This window comes from Megalobrama amblycephala, linkage group LG24 (assembly GCF_018812025.1).
Source record: "Megalobrama amblycephala isolate DHTTF-2021 linkage group LG24, ASM1881202v1, whole genome shotgun sequence".
In the NCBI taxonomy this organism is placed as follows: domain Eukaryota; kingdom Metazoa; phylum Chordata; class Actinopteri; order Cypriniformes; family Xenocyprididae; genus Megalobrama; species Megalobrama amblycephala.
The window spans coordinates 23,900,055-23,913,319 of record NC_063067.1 but is presented as its reverse complement, the minus strand read 5'-3'; the positions used below and the strand labels follow the sequence as shown (position 1 = coordinate 23,913,319).

At 36.6% G+C, this 13,265-nt stretch overlaps 1 protein-coding gene across 1 annotated transcript in view; it reads left to right on the top strand.

Annotated features, from left to right (window-relative positions):
* prdm5 (PR domain containing 5) overlaps positions 1-11,910 on the top strand; it is a 96,640-nt gene extending 84,730 nt beyond the window's left edge. The window contains exon 16 of the mRNA XM_048178382.1: positions 11,103-11,910. Within this exon, the coding sequence (XP_048034339.1) occupies positions 11,103-11,267 (165 nt within the window). The 3' untranslated portion in view covers positions 11,268-11,910. The remainder of the gene's footprint in view (positions 1-11,102) is intronic.
* Positions 11,911-13,265: the final 1,355 nt, after the last annotated feature.

The following is a 13,265-nucleotide window of genomic DNA, read 5'->3' as shown; positions in this document are numbered from 1 at the left end:
CCCAATTATTTAGGCTATATTCACGATTTCTACAGGCACTTTTTTATTTCAATGTTGTAATTAGCAACTAATTTACCTTTGAAGCAGATTTGACAGCATTAATTCAAGTTTCTTAAGGGTCAAGATCAAGTTGCATCTCCTGAGCATCAAGCAACTCCCATAATATCTGTCGCGGTTCAAATTAATGCACGCACGGCATAGACTATCTGTACATCGTGTGTAAAAGACTCCAATAAAATTATTAGGTATTCCCTCACGAATTTAAGCATCACCTCCGCTTAAAAAGATGTTTACATGAAATAATCCTGCTCCCGAGCAGGTTTGAGCTTACGGACCTGTTGCTATGTCCAGGATGAGCGTCGAAGAACCGAACAATCCAAGATCATGCCAAATCATCATCAATCAAATCCAGTTAACTGAGTTAGCGACGTACGAAGAACGGGCCCCCTGTTGTGTTGTTTTCACTGTGTTTTTGGTTCTGTCCTGTGTCCTAGTTTTCCTCTGTCGGTTTAATTAATTATTTCATTCACCTGTGTGTTGTTAATCATCTTGTTAGCTCCCTTTGTTTGTTCATGCTTATAAGCCTTCAGTTCTCCCTTGTTTTTCGGTTCTCGTTAATGTTTACGTGTTTATTCCTGTTTCCTGAGTATTGATCATTAAAGTCTGTTTTCTAGTAGTATTTTTCATCAGTTTCCTGCACAGTAAAATCCACAAAGTTAAATCAACTCTGCTCAGAGTACATATGGTCCCTCTCTAAATAGTGTTAAAATAACACTGAAGCAGAGTTAAAGTTAATGAGATAATTAAGCAATTAATAAGGCTGTGACTGAAGTCAGTTGTAGTTCTTGTGTTTCTCTTTTCTTCAGTGATTCTGCTTGTTAACAGGCAGGTGTTCATCACTAATGCATAATAATCACTTAATGAGATAATTAAAGAATTAATTAACTTTAACTCTGCTTCAGTGTTATTTTAACAGTATTTAGAGAGGGACCATATGTACTCTGAGCAGAGTTGATTTAACTCTGGAGATTTTGCTGTGTGGCTACGTAAACCTAACAGCTAGATCATTGGTCATAGTTAGTTGATTATTTCACTGTATTGTTATTGTTCAGGCTGTTGTAATTTGCCTTAAAATTATTCATCTGTTAAACGGGTCACAATGTTAGTGAAGCGGTTGCAACAACCATGTGTTTTATAGTAAAGCAAATACAATTAATTACTTTTGGTGGTGGTGGTATCATAATAACTGAAATGGTGTGTCTAAGACATATTTATATCTGGTGGTCTAGAACGTGTTTATATCATGGATATAGATGAGTTGAATTTTCGAATACCGTATGTTGGCCTAGGCAATTTTCCTTCTTGTTTTATGTAGTAATATTATTCAATGCTCTGCCATCTGCATTTGCTCAGTAGCTTTTAGTTTCATAGTTGTAGTCATAGACATCATATAGGTAGACGCCCTATTGGCCGCTGGGCGCCGAGATTTGCGGCCGCCATCTTAGACCGGTCGGACTCCTAAGCTGCGTCCCAATTCGCCTACTTATACTACGTCCTAAAAGCATTTACTGTTTTTGTAAAGAAAAAGTACATACTTTTGAGTGTGTAGCAGAAGAGTATGAAAGCTTTGGGACATACTACCTCGTCATAACTGCGTCTTTAACGGACATTCTGTCACTTATTTACGCAAACTGTAACTGTTTAAACTACCCTGTCAATCATCTTGTCACAGTTAAAATCCTCCACATTGAATTAAATTTATTTTCCTACCATTTCGGAGAGAAATGTAGTCGCACGTTGATCTGCCAGTCATGGGTCTTTCATACCGAACTCTCCTCATCTTTGCATAATGATGCATTTAAGTTAATGACCAAACGCATCGTTATAAAAGTTCACAATGCTGTTGCAGATGAAATATAATGTGGATAACATTTAATAAATATCTTTTCGTCAGGTTATATTGATTATTAATTATTCAAGCCCCTTTATCTTAACCGCTCTGCTTAACCGTCGGACCTCGCAAGTGTTTCCACATAACTTACTATTCATATCAGAAAGAAGTTCGAAAGCACTTGTTAGAATGCGCTCAATGCACGAAACTTACTTTTAGCGTTAGGTAACGTTAAGTGCCTATTACCAATCTGAATTTAATACATACATTGTTCGACCAGACATAATAAATTTTATTTGTGTTTGTGCACGTGATATCAGGAAGCAATGTATACACACATGACGGCAAAGCGCAAATCGAGTTACCCCTCCCACTTCTGCTAGTATTATTGAGATATGTTATTTTACTGCAACTATCTGTTTCTGCTTCTTTATCATATTTATAGTATGTGATTTATAAATTACCTTATATCCTACATCACATATTTTGGACGTCTGGTCACTTTATATCTCATATCAGAATATTATATAACTGTTAAGCCTACTATGAATATTAAAATACGCTGAACCATGTGTCCTGTATCATAGCTACATGAATGACCTTTGCAGCAAAAATCCCCGCGTCAAAATCAGTTAGGTATTCAGTGAGATATAATTAATTAAATGCGCTGACAGCTCATTGCACCTGACAAACAAGTTACACTGAGTGGAGCTGGCGACCGATCCAAGATGGCGGCTCCACGGCTCGTCCGTGCCAATAGGCAGTAGCGTTCGATAGGGCGTCTACCTTTATGATGTCTATGGTTGTAGTAGCGACAGGTTTGTTCACAATGGCAAATTTTGTGACAATTTTCTTCTAGCTGGGGTTACTTTGCATTACGTCATCACCAACGTCAGGCTACTTGTCCGGTCGGGAAAGTAAATTCTCTCTCACTTGCCCTTTCAAAAAATACACTTGTCATGAACAAGTGTTAATGTCGAGCCCTGTCGAGCCATCCATCAGATGAAAATTGTAGATGTGATCACTTACAGTAGTATTAGCACACCTGACCTCAAAAAGCTGCATGATTTGATTGTACTACAGACATGAATTATTCCTCAAATCCCACAGCTTGTTGAGGAGAAGTGTGCTGTTGATGTTCTTCATCATTAGACTTACAATTTAATGCTTTATTATTGTTCTCTTTTAGGCAGAATCAGAGAGTGATATAAAGATACACACACATGAGCAGTTTCCTCTCTGTCTAAAACACTTTGCCAGCAGTGAACACACTCTGCGGGAGACTCTTGAGGAATCTAAACACACACACACACACGCGCACACAGAGAGAGCAGTCTCTACACATACATTTCACCAAAGTAAATGAGAAACATTCCCATGTATTTATTTGATTTATATGGCAAGCTGCAAGCGTGTCTTTCTAAGTTTTGACTTTTTTAACGACCATAAGAGAATGAAATTGGCTGTTTCCTTGTTTTTTCTCTCTGCATTTGACGTGACAAGTCTTTTAAGCCTGGACTGATTTGGTCTGAAATCTGGCGCTCTGATGACGGTTGTTAGAATGGCTTCCATTGATGATGGCAAATTATTCCGGCACTTCTTTCATGCGCAGAATTTTTGAAGTTTCAACGTGCCAGAAACCATCTATACTCCAAATTCATTTATTATTGACTCACTTTCTCTGAGTATATGACTGCATTTGAAGTGGTTTTGGGGGTGGTCACGTCTGTCTTTCACGGCTCCTGTTGAAGTTAAAGGAAAGGAACTTTCTGGTGTTATTTTGTGAAATGTCAAAAAGACGATTTGAACATTTTGAAACACTTTAACGGTTATCGCGGCACTTCTGCTCTTAAAGGAACTTTATTGGCTTAGATCTCGTTATTCTGTTGTTTCCATACATAGAATCCCTTGTGAAAAATAAGTACACTTTAGCATACTTTTAAAAAGAGTAACTCTTACAGAAATAATATATTTAAAAGAATATTATAAAGTGTGGACTGATTGTAATGTTTTCAGACACTTAATGGACATGTTAATTACAATTAAATAAAAATATAGTAGTTTAAATTTATATTAAATGCAATTAGCTGAACTGTAGAGTGCTTTTTGACACACTTAAGTACATCTTTATTTGTAATTTCATAATTCAGTTGTCTTTGAAATATGGTTAAAGTGTACTTACAGCAATGAGATATACATACAGAATCTGTAATTACACATTTGTAATGATAAGTGCAATTGAATACATTTAAAAAATATTGTCAAAAGTTTAAAACGTACTGATTAAAAAATACTTGGTCCCACTTTATATTAAGTGGCCTTAACTACTATGTACTTACATTTAAATTAATCATTTGATACAATGCACTTATTGTGTACATACATGTTTTTACATTGTACTTATATTTTAAAAACACCTGCACGTAATTACATCTGTAATTCATTTCTGTAATTACATTTATAATTACACTGTTGACCCATCCCTTACACCTTACTCCTACCCTTAAACCTACCCATTCCACCAAAGCTTTCCCTAACCTTACCCGTATCCCACCTTCAATATGAACCCAATAAGTACATTGTACTTATTTTTTTATGTAAGTACATAGTAGTTAAGGCCACCTAATATGAAGTGGGACCGGATGCTTTAATTCTTTCCCCGCGATTGATGGAATTTTTATAATTTATTAGACAATGCTTCCCTGCCGACAATCTGTGTTTCCACTGTTATACGGTAGGGGGCGCTATTATGCATCTCCTGTTCAAAACACAAGCGAAAAAATCAGAAACAAGCGACAGAAGCACATGTAAAATAATGCTATCATAAAACAATAAACAGGCATATAAATCAAAACTGAATAACATTTCTGCATGAAATATCCGACCCAGGATGAGGTACAGCTTTGGTGGTGCTGATGGATGTGATCTTCTCCAGATGTAGTCTTTGAAAAAACTCTTTTTTTTTCAGCGTTTTGTTTCAGAATGTTTTTTTTTTTTTTTTTTTTCATGAAACTTACCCATATTCAAGTTTCAATAAAAAAGAATGTGTGAAGCTAGAATAAAATGTTTTCTCTCTCTCTCTCTCTCTCTCTCTCTCTCTCTGTTTAAAAGCAGAAGCTCTGTTCTCTGTTGATATGTTGCATGTTCAGATATTCATACAACAAAATATTCTACTGAAAGTTTTATGAAAATGATCAAAAATGCAGGCAGTGGCTGGCAATTTAAAAAAAAAAAAACTTTCAGGGAAAGAGTTAAAGTAACTTTTAATTTGACATTATGGCGAAGGGCACTTTTTTTTAAGTGGACTTAAATGTTTGAAGAAACATAGTCATGAAAGTGCTATCTTTAAGTATGCTTGAGTAGTTTATCAATATATTATCTGTAAGTACAGTTTTTTAACTATTAAATATTATTTTAAAGTTTTGAAGTACACTACAAGTGCACTTCCAATACATTTAAGCACACTTCTTTTACACAAGTGATAGATCTAGACCTTACTTCTGATTAGTCAATGCAGTGTTTCAGTTGTACTAAAATGCACAATATAGTAACAACTTTGAAGTGACTTGTCATAAATAAATCACATATTTGAATGTATTATAGCAAGCTCGTTCTCATTAAAATATAAACACTCTAGGGGTTCTAACACTTGCCGATTCTTCTCTTTCCCCAAACTGCATTCCAGTGTATTGTTTAATAATTTTTGTATGGTGTCCTGCATTAGCTATTGTGTAATGGAATTAAACAAATGTGACAGTAAAGTGAAACTTGAGCATGTTGTGTTCACAACAAACTTTACAAGTGAACCACACTGTGTGCTGTAGACATCTGAGAGGGTCTGGGTTTGTTTAGCATGTTAACACACACGCCAGAATTCATGCTCTGAGACCCCTGAAATGAATGCAAGTGTTGGCCAGAAACTGACTGAAGATAACACACAAAATAAAAAATAAAAAATGTTTTTTTGTTTTTTTTTTACACTGTTCATGACAATGCAAGCAATATATGATATATATCTGTGGAGTTTTTTCTTTTCTCATTCGCATCATCTCAGCTGCAGAAAAGTTTCTGATTAGTCGACTCCTAAAGAATGAGTAAAAGTGATACAGTACACAAACATGAACTTTAATGTAGGATGGGCGGTATGACCAAAATCTTATATGACAGTTTGATTCATTTTAAGTCACAGTAACAATATATTACAGCATACAGTGGTTCTTTTTATCTGAAAATTCACCCCAAAATGATTTATAAATTATACACTATAATTTAAAAGTTTGTGGTCAGTAGGATCTTTTCAATATGAATTCTTTTATTCATCAAGGATGCATTAAATTGATCAAAAGTGACAGTAAAGACATTTATAATGCTACAAAAGATTTCTACTTCAAATAACTGCTGTTCTTTTGAATTCATAACATATTAGAATGATTTCTAAAGGATCATGTGACACTGAAGACTGGAGTAAAGATGCTGAAAATTCAGCTTTGATCACAGGAATAAATTACACTTTACTATATATTCACATAGAAAACAGCTATTTTACATCCAGTCAATTACTTCCTCTTCAAATCTTTTTCATGTGAAATACATTTTTGTTGTTGTTGTTTGGAATACAAACCAATATTAAGGTTATCTTGTAATTTAAAAAAGAGTATAAAGTTTATAAAGTTATTACATTGCTTGGCAACCAAGCTGCAGTATTTCAGCCATAAACAACTTCTTCACTTCAAACAGAAATCTAAAGACCACGAATTCAGTTTTCCAGAGTATTCTATAGTTTTCTGCTTAGTATGGGTGTGACGAGATCTCGTGTCACGAGATCTCGCGAGACTAAAATGTGATGAGATTTCTTGTCGAAGGCGAAAAGTAGTCTCGTGGTATTGCCATGACAGAGTGGTTAGGATGATTAGGAAAGAATATGGCCACCGCTACGTTTACATTACGCCTCCACTGTCATTTTGCTTTGTATTTTAAATAAAAAACATTTAATTCAGTTGGATAACGGTCGCCGCTGCTCCATATTCACAGAGTTACGCGCGATCGCTGAAAGTGAAAGTAAACGCGAGCGCGCATTCAAACGCGATTTCAATACCCGCATTTTGAAAGCGGCTCTCCTGATGAATGCAAATATCTCTCAATATGAAAGCTATTTTAGGCTGGGCAGTGTAGTCGTAACCATCTCTCAGCTCTGTATCAAAGAAAAATTTGGTCTTATTTGCACTTTGAGTATTGAGAGAGTGCGATTATGGTTGCACTTATTGTAAAGTGTTACCATAAAAATGAATAACAGTTTTCTCCTAATCTTATTAAGCACAAACAGTAAGGTTTCATTTGTTAACATTAGTTAATGCACTGTGAACTATCATGAACTAACAATGAATGACTATTTTTATTAACTAACATAAACAAAGATTAATAAATACTGTAGCAAATATATTGCTCATTGTTAGTTGATGTTGGTTAATACATTAATGTTAATAAATGAGACCTTATTGTAAAGTGTTACCATTTTTATTTATACTGTTTTTATTTCTATGATCAGTTTGTGGAAAGGAGTTCAGTTAGGAGGTCAAAAGTTGTAGAAGCCAGAGGTGGGACAAAGTCATTGTTATGCAAGTCACAAGTAAGTCTCAAGTCTTTGCCCTCGAGTCCCGAGTCAAGTCGAGTCAAAGATGAGGCAAGTCCCGAGTCGAGTCAAAAGTCAAAGCCAACAAGTCTCAAGTCGAGTCCAAAGTCCTACCATTTTAGTTTCGAGTCATTTCAAGTCCTCTTACCACAGAAATAAAATTTATACAAATCATGTATGTCTGTAAGATTTGTATTTATTTAAACCTCCTTTTATACAATGACATTAATCAAATACAGTAAAAAAAAAACAGAAAATTTTAATTTTCACAAAAAATAGGGGTGCTAGGGGGGCCATGGCAAGTTGGCATGAAAAGTACAGCAAAACAAAATAATTGAATGAATTAAATAACTAAAGTAAACCAAATTAAACCAAAAATAAGCTAAACAATATTCCCCATTAGTTAATATTATTATTCAAACGAAGTAAAAACGATTGAGCCTATTTTGCCGACGTTTTGCACTGGGTGGGGGCGAGGCCAACTTCACACAGTGATTGACAGGGCGGGACGGGCACATGATCGGCTCAGAATGCATTTTCAAATTGCACATTGAATTTTGCTACATTCATTGTGGGACACTTAATGGTAATGCAATCGCAAGTGTCTTACCTGTGACTGTGAGTGTAAATGCAATTAAGAAAAAAATAACATTTAAATTACAATCTTGCTACAGTTTTTGTTTGAACATGTTAATAATTTCTGTAATACATTTTAATTTTAATTTTGCAACTTATAAAGCGTTAAAATTATTATTTAATTTAAATATTAAAACTAGTGTATGAAATGGCAAATGTAAATTATATAATTGAATTTTCATTTTCATTTTGCACCACACATTGCACAAATGTATGGGAAAATTCAAATTTAAATACAGAAATGCATTGCCATTTTGCATATTACATTTCAAATTGAATATTGCTACACATAAGCTTCATACAGTTCAGCTTAGTTGTGATTAACCAAAATTACATAAACGACCTCAATGAGGCAGCACACCAGCAACTCTGAAACTGAATAATTGAACTTTTGCACTGGAAGGCCTGTTTTTGTCAAATTGCAACTCGTTTTTTGTCTACTACCTCATAATTTTTATAGCTGTGACGAGCAGGGCGGACGAGAGCCGTGAGGGAACGGCGCGAGGCCGGTGACGCGAGTGATAATGAGCATCATCTGCGAGGCGCGCCGGCCTCGAGTCTCTCACGGAGGAGCTCCTGAGGCATAAAAGGAGGAGCGACGTCAGTGAAGGACGAGAGAGGACCAGGCCTGGACTTTATTTTATGTTTTATTATGTTTGTGTGGCCGGCAGACGTCCGCGAGGGTCTGCCGGCATTACTTTCGTTTTGTATTTGTTTATTTTGGTATTAAACTTTTGTTGAACGTTCGCCGGTTCCCGCCTCCTCCTTCCCACATTTACGAACTATGTTACAATAGCCAAACGAAACTATCTTTGGTATCATTTTGCCAACTGGCGCGTTGTTGCTTGTTGCGCTTCAGTGGTTGTCTTGCAATGTGCTTAGATGCTGTGGAATCAAACCAACGTGGGACTACAGTGATTGGATGTCGTGCAGGCAGCGCGCGTGCTCTCTGCATGCATACAGGTGGTGCACATTTTTTTTTCATTTTTTCACAGATGCAGATACACTGAGAGCGGCGCGGCCGTGTGAACATTTTTTTCCCCAGGATTTCATGGGAAGTAGCAAGTCTTCTCGAGTCAAAAGGCACAAGTCCAAGTGAAGTCACGAGTCATTGATGTTAAAGTACAAGTCGAGTTGCAAGTCTTTGTACATTTTGTCGAGTCGAGTCTGAAGTCATCAAATTCATGACTCGAGTCTGACTCGAGTCCAAGTCACATGACTCGAGTCCACACCTCTGGTAGAAGCTAATAAATCATGTACAGTAAGGCCTAAAGAGACTGAAATCATACAGAAGAGAAGTCAGTCAGTTGAGTTTGTGGCAAAACCTTTTACAGTACTTGAGTATTGTCTTTTACTGCATATGATAATTCATACTCAGAAAGTAGAACTGAAATGACATTCATTACAAGATGATTAGTTAAAACATTTCAAATACACCTGCAGAATATTTTTTCTAGTCATGTATTTCGGCATCTTGTCTCGTCTCGTGAACTCAATCTCGAGTCTCGTTTCGTGAGATACCTGTCTCGTCACACCCCTACTGCTTAGCGTTTTTTTTTTATCGTGCTATGGAGGTTTAGCAGAATCTCTAACGGATGACACATTTCTACCACCACATGGCCAGCATACAACATCCTGACACCATGTGCCCACAGCCATTAATATCTGCAGTTCATGTGAGAGACTGAGACTAATAAGTCGTCTATCAAGGCATTAAATGTATTTTCATGCTGTTTAAATAGAAAATTACATTGACTTTATGAAGAAAGTGACAGCTGCAATATCTCTCACTGTCTCTTCATGGAGATAAAGAATATTGAGTGTTCTTGAGGAGATAAAGTTGATTTATCATGTGAAATGGATTTGTGTTCTATATCTGATGGTGTGTGTGTGTGTGTGTGTGTGTGTGAGCGCGTGTGTGTGTGTGTCATGGCACCAGGCCGCTGCTCTGACTGCAGGATTTAACTGAATACGATTTACTGGTTTGGCTTCAGTTTGCAAACTGGCTGTTTTTGAGTGTGTGTTTTGTTGGCAGTGTTGTTTCCAATGGTCCATGTGTGTGAGTGTGTGTGTGTGGGTCTCAACCAATAGCATATGGCATAGTTCAAAGATTTGACCCTGGCTTGCAGTTATTTGGTTGTGTTTTTATTCATTCAGTTATTGGTTGTTTGTGTGTCTGGTCTGATGTATTGAGCATTGCCTTCACATCCTCTCTGCGGTCGCAGGGCATGAAGTCATACTAACACACAAAACATTACAGAATCAAGTCTGTAAACAAGCGCCGCTTCACTAAATTTGAATTCCAAAATAAAAACCTTCCTCTCATGGGTATTTTTTTATGGGTTATGTAACATAAATCCACTTACGGCTACTAGACTAATTTATTATGTCCTGTCCTGGAAAAAAAGTCTACAGAAAGTCACAGCCACAATGTAGGTTTGCCAGGCCTTTGCTTATTCAGTGGCTAAAGTGTTGTTTTAGCATGTTGCTAGTTGGTTTCTGGATGGTTTCTAAGGTGTTCTAGGGGTGTGTTTCACACACAATGACATAACACATTGCTTAACCACCATAGCACAATGCATTGTTGTAGAAATAACTAGCTAGTCTGGGGTGCGTTTCCCGAAAGCATCGTTAGTCCCATTGAACTCTATTGGTAACGGTGGAACTTGCGACCATAGTTCGCTTTGGGAAACGCACCCCAGGACTGTTTCCCCAAACTGACCACACCTCTGTCTTTTGAACCACATTAGTTCAACAATATAGGACTGTCTACGATGTAATATATTTATATAACATACACCGATAAATCATGGACACTAAGAGTAAGAAAATATCTATTTACTCTCCAAGAACCCATTTCATGTTGACTTCAAACTGGGATAAAGATATTAAAAATCGAAAAAACTACATCATGTTTTCTTAATGGGTTGTTTTTTGTGTTTCTAGGTGTGTGACCTGTCCTTTAGTTTGAAGAAGATGTTGATCAGACACAAACTGACCCATAATCCCAACAGACCCATGGCTGAATGCTCTCTGTGCCACAAGAAGTTCACCCGCAACGACTACCTCAAAGTCCATATGGAGAACGTCCACGGAGAGACGGAGGGATAGACAATCATACACTACACCTATACATATACACATATTCATACAAGCCATGTATAAAATCGTGTATAAAAAGGATGCATACATACACAGGGTATATACAACACACTCTTTTTCACAATCATTGGTGTACTTAGAGTGGCCAAAGATCTGTCCTATCTACATGTCCAGAACCAGTTTATTTCCTTCAGACATTTAACATGTTATCACAAGACTGATCAGTCTGATTAAATAGCATTTAATCATGGCTGCAAATCAGGATTAGATTGAAGGAAAGCATTAACATGTGCAATTGTAAAGAGCTTCATGAACAAAGTATATCCATCATATTGATCCATTTCCTTTTTCTGTTGATGTTTGTCCTTTTGTATGTCAATATCAGTTGTTTCAGATTTCTCACAATTGTTGAGTGATGTTGCGTGACCAAAGAACATTATGTGCCAATTTTCTACAACCTTGTTGAGAGTAAAGTTTGTCGATTTCAAATGTTGTTTGAATTAACTGTATTATTCAATATTTATCATTTTATATTTTCAGCGTTCAGGTTCACATGAGGTTTGTGTTTGATTGTCAGATTAACATCTTGCGATTATAAGTTGGAAGGTTTGGATTTCATTTGGATGAATGAACGATTGAATCACTGATACCACTAATCTGGTCGGTCTGTTTTTTTATTTATTAGGTCAAACTTTTTTCCCGACCCTGTCCTGTCCATCTGCAGTGATACATGTTGCAGTGCTCTATGGGATACAGTCTACAGGGCTTCTGCCCTGATCACATTTGCTTTAGTTAATTATAAACATTTGGTTCTTGGTAAACGGTTGGTGTTTGAGGAATCAGATGTGCTTTGATACTTGATTAGACATGCTCGGTTGATGATTGTTCTCTAAAGCTGGTTACCGTTGGTTGTAGCATAATTAAAGCCTCAGTGTGGCTTTGGATAGAAAAGCAATGTCTCATTAAGTCTGAGATCCAGAGCCAAATGCACAAATTCTACTTCTGAACTCTAAGGACAAAACTTGTACCCCTTATGCAGAATCAATAGTATACAAATAAGTATGGATGAGATTTTCTTAACATTTTAAATCCATTCATGTCCATTGAGCATAGTAGTAATGGTGAATCTGAAATGTTTAAAATCAGACCTTTCCTCTAAAGTCAGAACTTTTCTCTAAAATCAGAGGGCTCTCGTTGGTTTATAAGAATGACCAACAAAGGATGTTGCTCCAGGAACCATGTCCTGCTTATGTAGATTGCATTAAAGTATTAGTTCACTTTGAAATGAAAATTATCCCAAGCTTTACTCACCCTCAAGCCATCCTAGGTGCATATGACTTTCTTGTTTCTGATGAACACAATCAGAGAAATATTAATAAATATCCTGACGCATCTGAGCTTTATAATGGCAGTGATAGGGATCAATGAGTATGAGCTGAAGAAAGTGTCTCCATCCACATCCATCCATCATAAATATGTGCTCCACACGGCTCCGGGGGGTTAATAAAGGCCTTCTGAAGTGAATTGATGCGTTTGTGTAAGAAAAAAAAGTCCATATTTAACAAGTTCAAGAGTTAATCATGCTTAGGTAATAGGCTGAGATAATATTACAGATATTCTTTGCACACAATTCTACATCTCTCGTCTCTTGTTTTCTCCTCTGTTCCTTTCTTTTTTCAGTTCATTTCTACTTTCTTTCATCCTCACTTGATTCTTTTCATTGTTTTTAGCTTTCTTTCTAGCATTTTCTAGCATAAAATCAAAGTGCCAACTTAAGATTTTTAGAAAGTATCTGGAACATGGTCACACCTCTTGGTAACATCTACAAGTGTTGTAGTCGAGACAAGCTCACTTTGAGTCCAAGTCCAGGCTGAGACATGAGTAGGTTGTGCCCGAGCCAAGACTGAGACCAGAAGAGGGTCGAGTCCAAGTCAAGACTGAGTTCAAATGCCCCAGAGTCCATCACAAGACTTGGACTCAAGACAGACTCAATGTGAAAAGTGACAT